Source organism: Triturus cristatus, chromosome 1_2 (assembly GCF_964204655.1).
Source record: "Triturus cristatus chromosome 1_2, aTriCri1.1, whole genome shotgun sequence".
Classification (NCBI taxonomy): Eukaryota; Metazoa; Chordata; class Amphibia; order Caudata; family Salamandridae; genus Triturus; species Triturus cristatus.
In genome coordinates this window covers 972606822-972627016 of record NC_140580.1, presented here as the reverse complement: position 1 = coordinate 972627016, position 20195 = coordinate 972606822, and the positions used below count along the sequence as shown (strand labels likewise).

General features: G+C 43.9%; 1 protein-coding gene across 2 annotated transcripts; it reads right to left on the bottom strand.

The window, feature by feature from the left end:
• Positions 1–215: 215 nt before the first annotated feature.
• On the bottom strand, positions 216–15932 carry ZMYND19 (zinc finger MYND-type containing 19). 2 transcript variants are annotated; one of them, XM_085610483.1, is made up of 6 exons: positions 15627–15932; positions 13872–13931; positions 11266–11372; positions 10300–10440; positions 2623–2803; positions 216–764 (listed from the first exon to the last, which is right to left on the bottom strand). In XM_085610483.1, the coding sequence occupies exons 1-6, from the start codon at positions 15915–15917 to the stop codon at positions 621–623; spliced, it is 924 nt and encodes a 307-aa protein (XP_085466609.1). In that variant the 5' UTR covers positions 15918–15932; the 3' UTR covers positions 216–620. The 2 variants fall into 2 exon arrangements, with proteins under 2 accessions (XP_085466609.1, XP_085466615.1); XM_085610489.1 differs by lacking the exon at positions 15627–15932 and adding an exon at positions 15176–15413.
• Positions 15933–20195: the final 4263 nt, after the last annotated feature.

The window sequence follows — 20195 nt, the reverse complement described above, 5'->3', positions numbered from 1 at the left end:
CCAGAATTCCCATTACACCTGCAGGAATTCTTCCAGCAAACGTTAGTCGGGTGAAGAAACCTTTGATGTAGCACTGAAACTACAAGAAGCTTTTCCTTTGAAGACAGTTCCTTACATAACAGTTAAGAAGCAACCAAGTTAAGTCACTCATCTCGCAATAGCAGCAAGTCATATCTAATGACAGAAAATTAAAAAAATAAAATGCATTCAGCACATGAATTTTGTTTTTTACTCATCAGCAAACCGTGTTCCTTCTGGACAGTACACGTAAATGAGTCTTCTATTTGAGTTTCCTAACATAAAAAACCTGTACATAAGTTTACAAACATATTAACATATAAATAATCAGAAGCTTCCTGCCTGGAGCCTTCACAGTAGTCCTTTGCTTGAACATGTAATACTGGAACGGAAAACCTGCCCCTTAATGCAGTCACAGTTCGAGCCGGTTTAGTCCATACCGTCATCATTCCACTCAAGCATCACAGGGTTTTTCTATTTTGTCAATGTTCTCTCAGTGCCTCAGGCTTAAATAACCAGTCAATACTGTGCAAACCCAATCGCGTGACACTTCAGTGAAAAAAGAATCACGCTGTTGTGGAAAGGGTGCTCCTTGACCCACATCATCGTTCTGGCTCCTGTTCTTGCTGTAAAGTGCGTTTCTTCTCCCGACAATGTTTTTTATGAGCCGGCCAGTCCTTCTGCTGACACTGAGAGCCACAGTACCGTGCCACCTGACATCGACCACAGATATTGAATTCCCGCAGCTAAAAGAACACAAAAACAGATGTAATATAGCTGCTCTTATATATAGTGTTAGTACAGGAAACGCTGAATTTAATGCACAGAAACATGCCAGTGGTTGGAGAAATGCAAAATGTGTGTGTGGGGGAGGGGGTGATACTATGAACAGGTTAGAGTTGTCAAAAATAATTGAAACTGATCAGTGACATTCTTTTGTGCACCACAATGTTGTGTGTTACGACATACCCAACCCTACAGTATAAAATCAGACCATGTGTGGATAACTCAAACTACAGATGACCCGAACCACCATTTGAATCTTGATCAGCTATTCAAAGAATCACCCAGAAAGCCTCCAATTTAATAATTAACAGCACACGTAGTGCACAAAATACGGTACGTGCTCCTTAGTCCCGATTATTACAAAAGCCCATGGATTTAACAAGACAATCAGTGAGTGACTTGAGAACTTTAAAGCCATATCTATTGCCCAGAAAAGTATATGGGGGAAGTGGGGATGGCGATTTTGCCTTGTGGCAGACATATGGATAATAAAGGCAGAGCTTTACAACATGAAAAAATATGAATGGACCCCAAACCGGAGGACGATTTAGTGTTATGGAGACAGCTGCAGGAAAACACTAACGCAACCAAGTGAGAGGACGGTCATTAACTATATTGATCTACAAGATGTTAACCAGTGAAAATGAGATAATATGCCAAAACTGTCACATACGATAACCGACTCTGGTACAAGCAAAACGTCCCACCAGTTCATTTCTACTGAACTAGGAGGACCTTGGATACAAGAGAAAAAACAATGTACTCTCTTATCCAGGGAGGAAGGGAGGGAACTTAGGTTTTTGATGAGGATCCCCCTGGATGAGAACTAGAATTACAGCTAATTAACACTTCCTTCTTATGCAGGGGATCCTCAACAGTTATACAAGCCCATCCTAATAGAAAAGACAGACAAGAAATCAAATCCGCATCACCCGTCACCAAAACAGATTCCTCAAACAGACCCGACCTTCTTGAGCATCTGCCCTGGAGTCCAATCAAGACAAATATCTCGTAATAAATGTATCGACATTCGTGTAACACCATTACATCTCAAATAGGAATATTTCAGAGTCACAGTAGTAGTTTTCCCACTGGCTGAATGTGCCTTGGGTCTAAAAGAAAGATTTATTTTCATACTGGTAAAGTAAAACATAAGATACTATCCATGGAGTCATAGTTACACCGGTTCTTACAGAAACCGGTTTATAAACAGATGACCAGATAGCCTTATGTCTTTTGTCCTATCTAAATAGAATTTTAAACGGAACATGCGATGGGCTTTTCCCAAATCTTGCTCCTTTACAAAGGTAACAGCTACAAAAAAGGCACCTTTCAATGGCCAAATGGTACGAGGATACCTTATGTATAGGTTCAAACAGACAGCCCTTTAACTTGAAATGTTCAGTGTTTAGCTCCCAAGGTGAACAGGGGGGAATCTAATAGGGGGGGAACTGCTAGAACTAGGATTACAGGCAACTACACTTTACTTATGACTTTATGTTCTTTGGAGACCTGTATTTGCGACTGAAAGAAAACAAAAACTTGAAATTATGTATGTATGTATACACACAATTTGTTTTTTTAAACAAGCCTCATTTGTTGCCACAACTTATTTATATACAGGATATGGGAACGCATTTCAAATTTGCATGGCCAGATCACACCTTCTGATGAAGCTTTTTGTAATTGTTTTACTGTTACGTTTCCACTTAATATAATGCACATACAGTTGAAGGCAACATCATTCCAATATAAACAATTCATATTGTAAGGAAAGACTATTAAATTAAAAAATAAATAAACTTCCTCACAACTCACCTGCTTTTCAATCATCGTGCATGGAGGATAATGACACTCATAATAAGTGCATGAATTCTCTTCCTCTTCTACTACATCACCATTTGCATTGTAATAGCGGGTAACATTCAAGACTGGAAACTGCTCTTCTATGGGGTCAGTGGGAAGTTGCTGAATTGCCAACCAGTAAAGACTTTGTTCCCTAAGGGAAAAGGAACAAAAAATATTGAATAGTCTGCCATCTGCTTAACCTACTCAGTTTTTGCAGAATTCTGTTTGTAGTTTATGAAAAACATAGGTTTTTAGAGTCCAGTGTGAATAACGAGTTGTAGAAATCATAGGCTAAGACAACTACTAACCTCCAGAAGATAAGATTAGGAAGCATAACTCCCCTCTGGTGACAAGCAATTGCCTTTTGGATGACAAGTCTTTGCCTTAAATTAAAATAAATAAAACCGAGATCCTGGTAGTAGGGAAGTCTCCATCCACCTGGTCCTCAGCCTGGCGGCCACCAATTTTGGGCCCTGCTCCCAACCCCAAAACAGAGGTTAAAAACTTAGGAGTCTGGCTGGATTCTACCATCTCCGTCGAGACTCACGCCAGGAAGGTTGCAGGCAAGTGCTTTGGAACCCTGAAAATGCTAAGAAAAACTCTGAACATTCTCCCTCCTTCCGCTAGGAAAACCTTGGTCCATGCCCTTGTAACATCTCAACTGGACTATGGAAATGTCCTAGATCTAGGTGCTACAAAAAAACAAATTCCATAGGTTACACTGCATCCAGAACGCAGCAGCTCGCTTAGTTCTGCATCCACCCAGGAAAGCTTCCTCTAAGAAAGCCCTTGAATCATTACATTGTTTACCTATAAATAAAAGGATTCTCTTTAAGGCCCTGTGCTTTTGTCACCGCATCTTGCAGGACAAAGGCCCGCTCTACCTGCGGAACCTTCTCATCCCTTACTATCCAGTATGGCACCTCAGATTTACCGGGACTTATCTGGTTACAATTCCTAAGGTCAAGAAAGCATGAATGGGCGCACACTCTTAGCTACCTGCAGCTAAAAACTGGAATGCTCTGCCTTGGTCTCTCCGTTCTGAGCCATCGGAAAACCTCTTCCGAAAAAGGTTAAAATCCTGGCTCCTCCAAATTTTAGCTTCTACCTTCTTTCGTGCCTCCGGACCCTCCCTGCCCACTTCCTTTTTCCCATACCTTTTTTTGTCTGAAAGAGCAGTCTCATCACAGGGCCACACCAGTGGGTGTAACCAGACGCTTTATAAGTGATATTTATTATTATTATTATTATTAAGACGGAGCTTGTGTTCATGCAAAGCCTTGAAGCAGAGCACCCACGAACACACACAGGAACAATTTAGGCTCAGATTACTTTTACAGAAAATACTGCCATAAAACTAAACATTTTACATGTTAAGATGGACAGATTGGAAAAAAAAAAAAAAAGTATTCAGCAACTGGAAAAAAAAAAAAAGTGATGAAAACCTGACCTAGCATTCAACTGATAACATTGCCCCTACTCTTTGTTAGTGAAGAATTAAAAGAAGTGTTTACCCATACCAGTGACCAGTCCTGGTTAGGTGTACCAGTGACTAGTCCCTGGTAACCTTGCGTGGTTCAAAACCTTTACGTAAGAGGACAGGCATTGAAGTTTATCATAATAAAGTAGGTTCTCTACAATCATTCTGTCCCATTCAGGGCGATATTCTAAAATGAGCTCTGGGTAAAAGAAACATGGTGGCAACAGATCATAATACAATTCAAATCCATCTTTCTACAATCATTTAGCCCGAACTATGTATGACCAAGACAAATCTGAGAAAAACAACAAATAGCGGAGACAATACATAGAAAGGAAACAAACCTATCAGTCTTCTCTACTCCCCTAATGTAGCAGTAACCGTTAAAAGAGAGAGTATACTTTGATAAGACTTCAGTTCTGCCTAGGGATCCTACACAGATGCAGTCTTAGGGATGTGGCAAGACTAACTTTTTTAAGAAGTATCTTCTTTGTTCAGGGGGTAAAGATGTTTATATAAATGCATACATAACAAGCATGTGGCCTACTAGATCCACTGTGCAGCATGGAATGGACACCACACTGTAATAAGCAGGATGCTAGGAGTCAGACATCCCTTATCTACCACCCTTATCTTTCCAATCGGCCACCAATCGTACAATCCTAATGATCCTGCTGCTGATGACCATGATCCTCCTTCTCCAGATTCTAATCGCCATTCCATTGCCCCTACTCCCCCGTACCTCTTCTTAGCCCCCCCCCCCCCCCATGTCATCCCTAAACCTCGACCACAACCCTCATCTGCCACCAATTGTACTACCCTGCTGCTAAGGACCAAACTGATCCTCCAGATTCTGAGCGCCACCTCCTTGCTCCTGCTCCACTTCCCCAAATACCCCCTTCTACTCCTCCCTTGAAGCTCCTACTCTTCAAGCCAACCCCATACTCTTCCTGCCAACCTTCCATCCTGCTCTTGCTCCCATCCTTCTCTTGCGCCTCCTCTGCTTCTTTAACCACCACATCACATTGTGGGCAAAATAAAGCTAGGGTTACAAAGGAAGGCATATGTATGTAAAAAAAAAAAAAGAAATATATATATCTATCCATCTCAAAATCATACTGTGTTTGCTGACTGGTGGTAACGGACTCACTGTCCCTGGGCTTCGTCTAACCAGGCCCAGGGCTAAGCTGAAGAGACAGTGAAAACACACATGCATTAGGGTACACTATGTGTTAGGGTACACCTGTAATTGGTATGACCTACCCTACAAGTCCCTAGTAGATAATAGGGCCAGGGGGTTGAAACTAACTAAGTCCCTGATATATATACTAGGGCAAAAGCAGTTTAAAGGCCACCAGCCTTTTTCCACTTGCATGGGTGCACTGCTGAGCGCCTGGGGGTCATTTTAAAAGCAGCCGTGTTTTTATAAGTTAACTGCATACCTGACTTAGTGGTACGGGCACTTAAAAAGTGATAATCCACATTATTCTTACATATTAGGTACCCCCCAGGGTCTCCCCTAGGTGTCCACAGGGAGGGGAGCCATGGTAATTGTAAGCAGTCTCTTTATAAAAGATGTTTCATATTCCCTGGGGATAGAAAAGTTGCACATTTCACTCCAGCCATTGTAGTGAAGTGCCTTCAAAAACTTGACTTTGGTGCTATGAACACTGTGGAGTAAGGATCTACACCATTTTTTATATTCAGGACTCCAAAGGCCTCCCCTAGGTGTCCCAGGGGTGGATGGGGTCATGTAGTTAAGCAGGGCCCTTATAAAATGTTTATGTCCTTATGGATACATTTCACATTTCAGTTTCCCCATTGTAGACACCTAGCCCCATAGGATAACATTGCTAGAATGTATTAACACAAATATCGCTAGGAATTGAATTAAACAGCATTCAAGGGCTTAGGAGAATGGTATTGATAAATCCAACAATATGCTTTTGTTTAATTAATCATAAATTGTACAGAAAATGAGTTATATTACTTTGCAGGAAGGCTGCGTTTTGGCTTGCAGACAGACTTTTTATTGGTTAGAGTTAACAGGCTGCTTAAATGAAGTGCTAAGTGGCTCACCCAGAGTAAGGCTATCTGCTGGTGAGATCAGCTGCTTGAAACTAGGAAGGATTGCCATGCTGGAAACTTGATTTGCACCACCAGGCCCTGCATTCGGACTGACCGCGCCTGCTGCACAATCTAGTACTAAAGCACTGTGGACGTACCTTGCTTCTAAAGGATTAAATTGTTGGCTCCTTGCATATATGGATTAACGGAGCTCACCTGCATCATCACCACTAAGAGTCCATTACCTGGCGCACGTCCAGTGAACTTAAGGGTTTTGTCCAGATGCATTGTGGAAATTGTGGTCCCACACTTTCACAGACCATCTTGGAGCATCCAGACACTTCGATTGTGTTTTGGACACTTTGGACCCATAAGAGGAACTCCAGGAAAAAGTTCCAGAAGTTTGAAGCAACTTCGGAAAAAAGCTCCTTAAAGATGACTGACCCACCCATGAGAGCCAAGCCGGTCACCTTCAACTGCGACCCGGATAACAGATTTGCCCCACTGAATCGCTCCGGAGGTCAGAGTTCGACTGGGAGCTCCTTGAAAGTTAACCCAGCTAACCCTCACCGAATCCAGATAGGTGAACAGCATCGAGGGACCCCAGCGGGAAAAACTCCAGAAAAGTTCACGTCCAAAAGGTAACACTGACCGGGGCCTCCTGCTCAGTGTATTGCACAGGGCTCCATCATGGCCAGTCTGAAAGTTTGACTTTATTCCAGTCAGGCGCGACCAGATGTCCCACAGTGGTGCGTTCGGCTTCCAAGTGCTTGAGTGTTTTTCATCTTTAAAAACTCAGAGCTCCAGTTCTCTACATTGGATTTGTCATTTTGGTGTTATTTTAAAGATTAAAATATTTCCTATTTTTATAAATTAGCGTGTGTTTTTTATTGTGTGTTGTGTCTCAATTGTCAACTGAATTTCTTTTTTTTTTTTTTTTTTAATGCTTTACATACCCGTCTCCTAAATTAAGCCTGCTAGGTCGCAGCCAAGCTACCATGGGAATCATTTATTGAGACCTATACTGAGCCCTAGACTGTATAAGTGGCCTTATTGCCAGTGTTAAGATGCATATTTTCATTATCAATAACCCACTTTCTAAATATATATGTAATTTTTATTGCGCATTTGCACAGCCTTGGATGTGAAATTTTCAAACCAATGCATTTATGCAGGAATACATTTTTAACATTCAATATATAATATTATGTGTTTATTTTACAAATGTGTTTTTAAATGTCTTTTAAAAAACATTTGAAATTTTAACAAGATTTCTATGTTATTTAATTGACTCATGTTTGTACTTCATATATTTTTAACAATGTCATTTCAAGATATAATAGTGCTCTATTAGCTAATATGCACAATTAATATTAGCTCGCCAGTTAGACCGACAATCCAGCATTTAGCGCGCTTACAATGGATCTAATAGAGAAAATAGCGGACCCGAAGAAAGACTTTTACGAAAGATTCCAGCATAGTATACTGTCTGTTTATTTGTTAATCACGTGGCACAGGTATATGACACAATGCATTATAAAAACTGAAGGCGGACTGCGTTTCCGCATGTGATCAAGGGTATTCCATGGCCCGAAACGAGTCATACGGCTATTCTGAAATAAAGAAGGTTTCTGCCACGAACTTTGGGTCTGTGACTCTCTTTCCAACCAACTGGATGCAGGAGGGAGCCATACTCTGATCTGATATATAACTCGGATCAGATATGTAAAGTGTAGATAAATTGGGTGACCGCTCCCAGTCAGGTGTAAGCCCCTCATCCAACAGAAAAGGTTACCCCAGTGAGACTGACCACCCAAAGTGCATACTCCTTTGCATGAGGGCTACAGCTGTCTCGTGATTCCCTCTCGTCACCAGTTTCTGGCCCTACGCATTTCGAGCTACTGCTCTTGATCACTAGCCATCACAGACGAACTGAACAGCCCCAGTAAGTTTGGACACCTGCTTCATATAATCAGAGTTCCGCCCTAGTGGGCGTGTCTTTATTCAAAATGATGCCTCTCAGCATTCTGGTAAGTGTAGTTCTAAAAATTACGATAATCATACCCCAGTGGGTGGCGCTGTAATCAGTTCATCATATATATATATATATATATATATATATATATATATACACACACACACACACACATATATACACACACACACCCTGTCGAAGGCTACTGCCGAAACACATAGGCCATATCGAACTGCTTGACGAACTTGGGTGTAAAAATAAAAAGAAACTTTGAGCTAAATATTGGATATGCTGCATATTGTTTAACTGATTGAAATTGTGGAGACAGTTCAGAGCAAGACTTAGCAGGATATATAATGTGTGTAAATGAGCTGTAGTAACATTTGGTATCCTTTAGGCTGCCTTTATCAACTTCATTGCCTCCTATCAGGAAGGCTTGCCTCAAATTTAGCACCTAAAATACCTTTAAGCATTTATCTACTTATTTAGGTCATGGTATTTCTATAGTGCGGCCCACCAAATCAGACACCCGATAAGCTGTCCCACATGAAGAATGCTTTTCAGTCGAGCTACGATCATGCCTGGAAGACCAATGCGCAGGGCAGCAACTATATTACTGAGAAAGGACCAAGGCCTCTTATGTTTTGACGTTTTCCAGGAGAAAATATTTAATTTCTGCAGAAAGGAGAGTTGGAACCAGACTGTTCTTCCTAAAAATATGTTCTACGAGGAAGCAGTCAAGCCAAGGAAGCAGTCATGCCGTGGGTAAATCGAAGGTATTTGGCCTGGTCTGTTAGTTGGAGTGTAAAGCCTACTAGGTTCATTTTGGAGACAAGTTTGAATCTGGGATGGTTTGGTGGCGTTGGCAAACAGGAGGAATTTGGTCTTCTTTGAGTTGAGTAAAAAAAAGTTAGTGGACATCAAGGGTTGTATGCGTTTGAGATAGGCTGCGAGAATCTCCATGTCACTGTATGGAAAAATTCTGAGATAGGACTGTGTATGGTAGTATACTAGTGGGTATAGATCGTGCTTTCTGCAAGAATGAAACCAGAGGATCCATACAGGAGTTACAAATAGGCGAGAGGATGGAGCCCAAGATCTAGTAGTTCACATCTGTAAGAGATGTTGGCAAGTTACTGTGTGAACCATTGCATAATGATTCTAGCAAAACTTGTGTGGTTTTAAAGGTGTGCTGGACGGTCAAAGGCTGTAGAGAGTTTGAGCAGGACCAGGAGGTCATTTGTCAGTGAGGATGTGAAATGCATTGCTAAAAACTAGGCATGGCTGCATCAGCATTTCTTGTCGTACCTAAAGAGTTGAGGAATCCTTAAAAAGCCCAGAGTAGCATTTCATGTGACAAACAAACAAAGTCTCTCAGCAGAAGATCCAAGCAGAGATGGGAGGACAAAACACTTTGGCATGGTCATAGACGCCATCTTCACCATTTGGAGGACACCCACTAAATATATTACTCTGGTGCAAGGAGACACTCCTAGCCAAGCATTACGTCTGAGCCATCAGAAGTCAAAGCCACTCCCTAGGACATGACCAAGCCACCACAAACAGAGTTACTGTTGAATGCTGATTCCACAAATGCAAATGAAGGTTCTCATTTGCTGGGTAGCTGAAGAACAAAGCCTTGCACTACAGTACAGGAGAATGAAAATATGCAGCAAAGCAGGTTTAACAAAGGAGGTGCTCCAGCTGGACAGTACTTACTTAAAATGTTCTATGTATTCACCCTATTCCTGCACAGGAATAGTTGGGATAAGTCACAGGTCGGAAGACGCTGTTTAAAGGAAAGCAGCAAAATCTGGAAGAAGATTCTAAATCCATACACAAACAATAGGTTCCAAGAGTTTCATCTAGTAGGGATGTGCGTTAATAAAATACTGTTGGTCTTCCAGGTCTTCCCCCTTGGTGCTTTAAGTTAATATCAAATCACTGCAACACGAGGGCTAATCTCCCAATTGATTCAAGCTTCAAAGAGGATTTTGTTTTTTTCAGATAGAGGTCAGGAGTTTTCAAATTGTTTTTTCTCTTTCAAATACTGCAAGGTGAAACTAAGACACTTCTAGTTTTTGGAAACTCTGGTCAAATATTATTTTCCTGTAATTTACTATACCTTTGTTTGCTTGATGTTTCCTCAATTTTTGGGCTCCAGCCCCACAGAACTAACTGCAGATTGTCAAGCCTATTGTCCACAGTCACTCCGTTTAGGTGGATTACTTGAAATCCTGGTGCAATACCTCCTCTGTGCCTTTCCCTGCAGTATACAAAAAAAAAAAAAAAAAACACGAACATTTCTCAAAATGTTGTTTGGAGAGCTATTTCTTAAAACTTCATTCACACAATGCACTAAGTAAGTAGATTTCACTTTTATAACAAATTTGCAACAAGTTTCATAAAGTAGTTGGGAACAGGTTCTGCCTTATTTGAAGTCTTAAGACACTATGCTTAGCAGTAATACAGGATAGCTGTACAACTGTGTGCTACAGATAATCAAACAATGGTGATTTTACAGTATGTACGGTTAGGTTATGCGTGTACCCAAGTGCCACAGCTAAAAGAGCCAAGAATGTAGCAGTCGTTCCTTCATGAAGTTCACGTGTAGAGAAGCATTGAGTGCACAACTTTAAGAAAATAGCCTGAACTACATTGTTGGGAGGGTTCCATGGATAAACCTCCTATGCTAACAGTAGTAAGGTGTGAGGATGAAAAGTTTAATTCACTATGCTGACTCTTGCGCACCCTGAGTTCTTCTATGCAGTTAAACTTCTGCCCCACCAAAGCACACCGCAGCAAATCGCAATATAAAAGCTGCAAGACCCAATAAGGTCTCCCACTTACAACACAGCTGCTACCAACATCAACTGTATACCAGTAGAGCTGGAAATGCCAATTGGTTGTTAGCTAGAAGCCAACTTATCAGCCAATTGGAGGCAGACCAGTACATGGCCTCGAACAGTCCGGCTTGTGAATACAAAATAATTATACATTGAGATCTACGCAGTCCAACAGGTGCCTACTGCACTGGGTTCCTAATGTCAGGGTGTAAATAGCTTTCATAAGTCACTGATGTAGTACCTACCACAACAAATCATGGAGTAAGCGACCAGAACTACGTCCTTTGTTTTTGTCAAATGCATATGCGAATATCTTTGCACCATTCCCATCAGCATCTACTTCCATGCGTGCCTAAATAGAAGGATAAAGTTGAGGACTTTACATCTGATTATTTCAGTTAACATTTCAACACAACATCCTAGTGGCTTTTTCAAATGCATTAATCAAGGTCATGTTTTCGCTCTTACAATAAACACAATGCCCAATATATACGTATGAAACTTAGTGGCTTGATGTACTTGTTTTGTCACAGCTGTAAAATTGTAATCCAGCCTATAAACTCAATTTCTCTAAAAGGTATGTATAATTAGGTGCGTGTAGGACTTTAATGAGCTTAAAAGCAAACTAATCCAGTGCATCACAATCTTAAAAAATATTTAAAGGTATAATCCTTACTCCACATAACTTGCTTCAACAGCTGCCATAATGACAGTTCTCTGCATGACAATCGCAATAATTTGATTACGGATTTCCTCCCTTACCAATACTGCAACGCTGACTCTTACTAACTTTCTGGAATGCCGCATACAAAAGGAAGATTCAACATGCAGACCATGGTGTTACTATGCTTTCTAGATAACCTCTCAAACACACGAGTTCTGCCCTAACCAGTGTCGGACGACAAATTCTGGGAATACACACTAACACCACTCTAAAAAGGCACATCATGCAAGCATTAGATACATAAGAAAATACCAAAGAGTCAGGATTTGGGCTACCACTTCAAGATTAAACGATTTAGCAAATCAATTACAATCTGTTAAAAGGATGCTGCCACCTGTGTTATGTGGAGCAGCACATAGAAAGTCCCCCACATGTATAAATATAAACAAAATTGTGGGGATTAAACAGTCTTTTTCTGACCATCGACTAGTAGCTGATCGGTCAATATATTTCTTGAGCTGGCAATCACCAGATAACAGAGGGCAGTTTAGAAGGCTGAAAATTACATTCAAACAATTTTGAGGAAAAAAAATTCACAAAATGAATTCAGGTTTTTCTATCAATTTAATTATAGCTAATGACTAACCAAACTGTAAAGACGTCACTATACCCAACTATGGACCCCAACCAAAAAAGGTCTCCAGGTATACCCGAAGATTTTACCCAAGTTCTGTCTCTGAGGACTATGTAGCTAAAGGTATTCTTTCACAAATTCCTAAAGATCATTACACCCACCAAACCAGTCCCATAGACTTGTGCATTCCTTTTTAAATGGGACTCAGTTTGAAAGGCAGCTAATGAATTCCGAGAATGCTTGGCTCCAAAACAACCAAGGTTCATGTTCCCCACATCAGAATCCCCCAAACATCAGTTTGCATTCCACACACCACTACTTCTGATCAAGGTCTTAGGGGATGCCGCTCAGAAATCAGTTTGTCACAACATCCACTCAGGTTCTTGCAATAAACAAGGTTTTGAATACTTGCATCCTAAACAAACAGGCAATACGTAACTTGACCCTCTTGTTGGAAAAGTATTGTAATATTAACATTTGGTTGGCTTTGAAGGTGTGGAAAAATATACTGGTTAGACAGCAGTCGGATTAAGGAGATAATTCTACTTCCTAATTAAACCAGTAAGGCTCACACTGGAGATGGAGAATTGCATGAGAGAACCCTCGAACAGCTAGTTAATTCCAACCAGTTGTACTAAACTACTTTCTTTAGTGCAAGTATCGCCTTTCATGGATCAGGACATCGTTGTGTTTTACGATCTTTAGGATCCTGTACCTTCTGGAAAAAATTTATTAATTATTACCAATTTGGTAGCTAATAAAAAGGTGCTGGGAACTGGGTCGTCATTTGCTTTTGTTATCTCTACAAACAGCATCCAAAACCGTGCTTTGTGCTGCACAACTTCATTCTTAGCTTGTCAAAGTAAAAATATGTTAGTTGGGATTCATGTCAACTCACAGTACATACATTGCATGTTTAAGAACCCTTAGGCTCCATTCGCTTTGCACTGGTTGCAGCAAATGCCAAGCGGTCACGTGTTGGTGTCTTTCAGAAGACCCACAAGTGATTTAGAGGCCTTTACTATGTAAACACAAGATCTTGCACTGGGATGTCACCTCCCGAGATATCCCCATCTATATACTGGTGTAAACATACTTGTGTAAAGAAGGTCCACGGACAAAATGTATCCTTAAAACGCCATGGGACATTTTAAGGTAAATGTATCGCACAGTGAAATTAACAATTCAGGAGCCTGAAATGAGGCTAAGATTTTTTTTTCAAATAGAATATGACAAATTAACAGCAACAAACTTTTCTAATGTATTGACTAAAACGGAAGAGTGTAGCAATGCACAGTCCAGTTACAATACAGGACAACGTTGATCACCAATGTTTGTGCCATTTATAGTCTGTAAAGCCAATACACAAGTAGTTTGTGTGTCGCATAACTGCCCTGTAATTTTGCACCAGGATCCGAGGCTAGGGGATTATCCCAAGAACTCGCCAAGTGGATTTCATGTGTATAAATATTTGTACTGTGGAACACAAGTGTGCAATACATATTGTCTCTCTCTTAAGGTGGATTCTAACTGCCACGGACAGAGCGACTTACCTCAAATGAGTAATTTTCAACTAAGGGGATGTCTTGCTCGTCAATCAAAGTGTACTTAGTCTGAAAGAAAAGAAAAAGGTCATACGGCCAGAGTTAACTTCATCATGTCATTTCGGTATCATTTTAGATCACCATGCGGACCACATGGGCAGCTACAATGCCACAAACCCAACTGGATACCACTAGGGCTGAAGCATGCAGATCAACTTAAAGTCCAGTGAATACGAAGAGTTTAAAACAGTTCCAGCGTTGCAAATCGTTCACCAGTCGAGTACATCCACATTTCTTTCACAAAAATGCGGTACAAATCGCTGGTTATTTGTATTTAAATTTACACTTTCAGCATTGGCATTTTACTACATATATACAGGTATGTTTGCACGGATATTTGTTTGTCAATGAAAGTAAATGTTATACGCTTCAAAACATAGCACATGACCAACAGATGCAAAGATGAAATGTGAGTGGCGGCGAGTTGGATATTGGTGCTTCGAGCTGTTTCTTACCAAAGTATTACTCGTGCGACAGTGGTGTGGTCTGTATGTAGTAACTAACATTCCACCAACCACATGAACTTTCATTAGCCCTTAAGGCTGTTCTGAACGATACCGAGTCTGATCAAAGGAGGCGGTGCAGCTGTTTTATGGAACTGCCAGTGAGGAAACGTTGGACAGAACGTAAACTGAGTCTCTACGCCTTGTGACTGCAGTAGCCTGACCATTATATTAATTAGCATTCAGATTGTGAAACAGCAGCATGCTGGAGCGAGTACATTAAACACGCCCAGAACAATGCTTCAGATAATCCTACAGGAAGAACTCGGATGCTCCACCCATTAAACGGCTACTGACAGCACCTGCTGTTAACCTGTCAACTATCCAAACGTTTGAGCAAAAAACAGACCAGAGCTCACTCCCAGACGGGCATTTGCATTTCCTTTAAACTCGGTTCTTACACCATGTGCTCCTCGCCTCAAGGGTTAGAGGTCGACCGACCTCTAAGCTCAACACGTGTCCTCCCTATCATATAACCGCCATAGCCACTTACACCTATCGATAGAGAGCGCAGCAGCACCTCAAATCTAACATTGCCTCAATCATCTAACCACTCCGCCTATGCCTACTCCAGCCCCAACAGGACTCCCCATAAGCCTAACACATACAAGCCTCAGTAACATCTGCCATCTTCATGTCGTATGCCACCCGATCTGTCGCCTCGGCTAGTCCCTTCGTTTCCTGAGCCAAGCACACGATTCAGAAAAATAACCGTTTTTCCTCGGCGCCCCCTGACTTTCCATTTGGTACCTCAGCACCCTTCAGATGCGTCCCTCCTCTCGACACACCCTCGCTCGGACCCAGCTCTCCTCCGGCACAGGCCGACTGACGAGTTGCTGTCTCTCCCGCCACACCCGGTGACAGCTTCACGGGAGGCCCTCCCCCAGCACAGCCTCGTGGTTCTCCTCCCATTCCACTTGAGCTGCCGCACCTTCCCTGTCCTCGGACCTGCTACACCGGTATCCACACTCATTACTTGCCGTTCATGATCCCATCCACTTAAAGACCGGCCTGCTATTTATTTCCCCCGCCAGTCTTCCCCCTAGACCAGCTGCACTGCCTTTTCCAACAGGCCGCCACTCAACCAAAGCATGGGTCCGCCTCCCCCTCTATGCAGGCAGCCCTCATGTAGCTGCTCTGTCCATTTCGCCGCCGCCTTGATCTACCGCGTGGTTGTGTACTGCGGCCTGTCCTCTCTCACCTTGCCAGCCACCCGGCCCAGCCTCACGATGCCGAGCTTGAAGTCGCTCATGATGGTTGACGCGTCCTCGCTCTGCCCAGATGCCGGCTCCAGCCCCGTTCTCGCTTCTCTCTCTCGCCTTCTGTCTGGTGCCACGCGCCTACCGGGCGCCCTCACGCACGCGCGGTAACACTCCCACCTCGCGCCGCTGGCCGGCCCGCAGTCAGTCAGCGAGTGCAGACAGAAAAGAAGCCACAAAGCGCCCACCTTCACACCAATCAGAGCGCGCCGTTGGAGATGACGGGATCCCATTCCTAATTTGCTATTGGTAAATGAAAAATTGCCGGCGTCCCTCCTGTACTCTGGCTGCCTGGCCAACGCCAATTGGAAAGCAGTGAAAAGCAACGTAGACACGCGTACTCGGCTATTACGTCAGTTTCGCGGGAAGCTTTGTGTTGAACACCGGCTGTTGAAGCAAATGAGAAGCTTTGGCTCTGACAGGTTTCGCACGGTCGTTGGCCCGAAGTGTTTAGCTTTTTACTTTTTTTTTCTTAGTATCAGCGTAACGCATTGTAATGTGTAACGTCAATAAACACGGGAAATACAGCGCCTAGCTGTGTACCCTCCGACACGTCTCAAGTTTTTGGCACTCCGAAAAGGGTGCAGTCAAGTGGTTGTGACGGAGGATCCCTAAGAAGTTAATGGTGGTGAACTTTTTTGGGTGTGCGTGTGTGCCAGTGTGAGGGAAGTTTGTTTGGCGGATAATATATGCTTCTGACCTATTCACATAGAAAAACTTATAGTTCACTGACTTTTTTCTTACCGGCGATTCACGTTTATTCCTTCGATTTGCTCAGATTTGAAGTTACTGATTTGTATATTTATATTGTTACTGATGCCTAGCGATTTTGCATCACGTGTGTAGGGCTTTTACAACAGGATGACTACCTGTCCGTTATTTACATGGACTGTGATTTCGTACTATTGCCTCTTAAATGTACATATTACGGACATTGTTTATCTGTAATTTTAAAGCTACTGAGCTGAGGGCAGCTTGCCGACAGCCAACTAATGCTCGAAATTAGTGGGATCCAGCCGACACAAATGAGCTATGCTGAATACATTTAGTAGCGCACCCACGTTCTCTTCTTTTGTAGCTGGGAGCCGCAACCTGGAAAGCGTGAGGTCTGGTTTATGAATTTTATTTCCAACTAGTCCTAACACAAAAGTCTAACTTGGATGGTAATCGGCCTTTCTGTTTTTTTGGAGTTTCATCTTGGGTGGGATCTATCTGTAATCTAACATTGATGCCTGGGCCAAGAAGAAACACAGACACTCTGTTTGTTGTCAACTTCACCAGTGCTTAAGAGACAGTTATCAGGAGGCAGGTTTTTGACTTTGGTCAACCTTTTTTGTAGGATATGTGCAGCGTCCTGCCAGCCAAGGTAATCGTGAATAACCATGTCACACACGCAGACTAGTTTGTACATGTCTTTATTCCGCTACGTGCAAGTCAGAACTCAACATTCTAAGCCAGCCTTCAACTCATCTCTCCAATGTTTACGTCACAGGTCTACGATGTACAGTTGGAACTAAAAGAGTTCCAGCATGCTTTTGTTTACATGACACCACTACATCTACAGTTTTGTTAAATTACAATTTAACTTTTCAAGATAGATAAGTAAATACATAAATAAAACCACAAATAATGACACAGATAATCATATAAGTACAGGCAAATCCAATTCTTCAATTAGACATCGTGACTCGTGTTTGTTGGCGGCGTGTGGCTGGTGCTGCCGCTGCCTCTCCCAGCTGCATCTCTCTCCGGGTGCCGGGCATGGTAACGCCCCCTGACCACGCACAGAAGCGCGCCAGGAGGCGCTTAAAGCCGGTGTCTGCGCTACACTGGTGGGTGACTCGTGTTTGTTGGCGGCGTGTGGCTGGTGCTGCCGCTGCCTCTCCCAGCTGCATCTCTCTCCGGGTGCCGGGCTTGGTAACGCCCCCTGACCACGCACAGAAGCGCGCCAGGAGGCGCTTAAAGCCGGTGTCTGCGCTACACTGGTGGGTGACTCGTGTTTGTTGGCGGCGTGTGGCTGGTGCTGCCGCTGCCTCTCCCAGCTGCATCTCTCTCCGGGTGCCGGGCTTGGTAACGCCCCCTGACCACGCACAGAAGCGCGCCAGGAGGCGCTTAAAGCCGGTGTCTGCGCTACACTGGTGGGTGACTCGTGTTTGTTGGCGGCGTGTGGCTGGTGCTGCCGCTGCCTCTCCCAGCTGCATCTCTCTCCGGGTGCCGGGCTTGGTAACGCCCCCTGACCACGCACAGAAGCGCGCCAGGAGGCGCTTAAAGCCGGTGTCTGCGCTACACTGGTGGGTGACTCGTGTTTGTTGGCGGCGTGTGGCTGGTGCTGCCGCTGCCTCTCCCAGCTGCATCTCTCTCCGGGTGCCGGGCTTGGTAACGCCCCCTGACCACGCACAGAAGCGCGCCAGGAGGCGCTTAAAGCCAGTGTCGGACCCTCCTCTCGCGAGGACGCGCGCGGGACGCGCCGGGCTGAGCCCGGGCAGAGGGCGGGCCGTCTGTGGCCGTCGGGGGCCGGAAGAGGCCGGGCTGGGCCACCCCCCTTGGTTACTACGTCTGGTGAACTGACAGTATTCGAGTGTAGAGTCGCAGTTTTCGGTGGGCAGTACTTCATTTTTGATTAAGGTCCCGCATCGTCCAGAAGGAGGAGGTGGAGGCTCACATTACCTCGTAGCAGTTTTGAAGGAGTCGCCGGACGGGACTGCAGGTCCCAGGAGCCCTGAGCGCCGCAGCGCCACAGCTGTGTAGCGGCACGCCCTCCCGCCATCCCGCCATCCCGCCCACTAACGGGATAACGATCCACCCTTATTTCCCATTGGATGTTATTTTGGTTAAATAGCTCCATTACAAGCGGAGCGGGAGGCGACGTGGAACGCCCTGGACGAAGCCCGGACTAAGGGCGGACAGTCTGAGACAGTCCGGGACAGAAGGGGGCAGGTGGGAGCAGCAGACTGGCTTTTGGATACCTGTGTTACCCAAGTTTACCATTGTACACCCTGTAGTGTGTATCGATTGCCAAGCTACTGTTGGTTACTGTTTAAAGCTCCTTGGGGATTGGAGGTTGTACGTGACAACCTATTTGGGAAAACTCGGCATATTGCTGTTGGTGTCTACAATAAGTAATCTCAGGGGGGTCTTGGAGCCCGATCTGCTAATTATGCCTAAAGCAAAGATAGCAGCTTCAACCACAACCATGGACAATTACCTGGTTAAGATGGTTGATAAAATTAACCAGGAACGTAGGAAATCATTAGGTCGTCCAGGGTCACAGAGTTTGGTTTCCCCCCCGCCCATTTGTTTGGCATCTGAGAGCCCCCTTGTTCAGGATCTTAATACTCCCTTATTACCTACTGATTGTATATCTGAGGGAGCTGTTACTGACACTATTAGTTCGGATAGCGACACTCCGGAGTCCACGATCGACCCTGAACCAGGCCAAGCTACTTTACCTGATGTACCTACCCCCAGTCAGTCTGTTCCCAGACGCCAAAAATTAATACGCACCTGTAGTAACACCACTAAACCCACACAGTCTAAGCGAGGAGGGAATCGCCATACTAACAAAAAGGATTCCACCCTGCAGTTAAATGTTCCAGCCCAATCTGTGCTAACGGAAGGAGCTAAGGTCACTTTAGATAAAGAACAGCTGGATCTTATAACCCAGGCTATAGTTGCCAAGTTTGACATATTTGTTAAACCTCTATTGACCAAACTTTCCACTCTTGCCGATGAAGTAGTCAGATTGGGAGGTATCCTGGATTCTTTTATCAAGGCTAGACCAGCCCCAACCAATATTACTGGTACCCAGGTGCCTGAGGAGACTTCTTTAACTACCTCTGATACAGCCCCATTGATGACTGAGAATAGTAGTTCTGAATGTAGACCTGGGTGTGCCCCTGGAAAGCCTGCTGCGGTTCCCAATGTACCATCCCAGCGGCAAAACACTACAAAATCACCCGCCGTTTTAGTACCGGGGGAATCATTGGGCCACAACGTTAACTTCCCTAGCTCCAGAAACCCCCAACCGAACCTGCCACCTACGTGTGCCCCATTTGTTGCTGTCCTTATGAACGTCCCCCCTGTTAAGAGGCTTGATAGCAATCCTGCTGGTGTAGAATCACACTCGTCATTAAAGAATAAAACCGTGGACTGGCTCCACCGACAGTGTGATTTCCCTCTAGCACTATCCAGAGATATACTTTGTACCAGGAGAACTAATTGGGTAGGTAAGTCCCGTAAGACCTGCGAAGGCGACTGTATAGTCATCAACTTTCGCAACCCCCATCTTACCTCCACAGTTTTAATTAAAGCCGCTTCTCTCCCAGTGACTGAACATGGTATATCCCTGCGGCCGCTTGGGTACTTTTATAGAGATTTTGCAACTCAACCTGTTATTCAATCTGCTGATGAGCGCCATTGGCATAGGCCTAGAGTTCAGGCCATGGGTGCTACACCCACTATCTCTACGTTTAATAGATTCCAGCCGTTAAGTTGGCTTGATTACAATGACT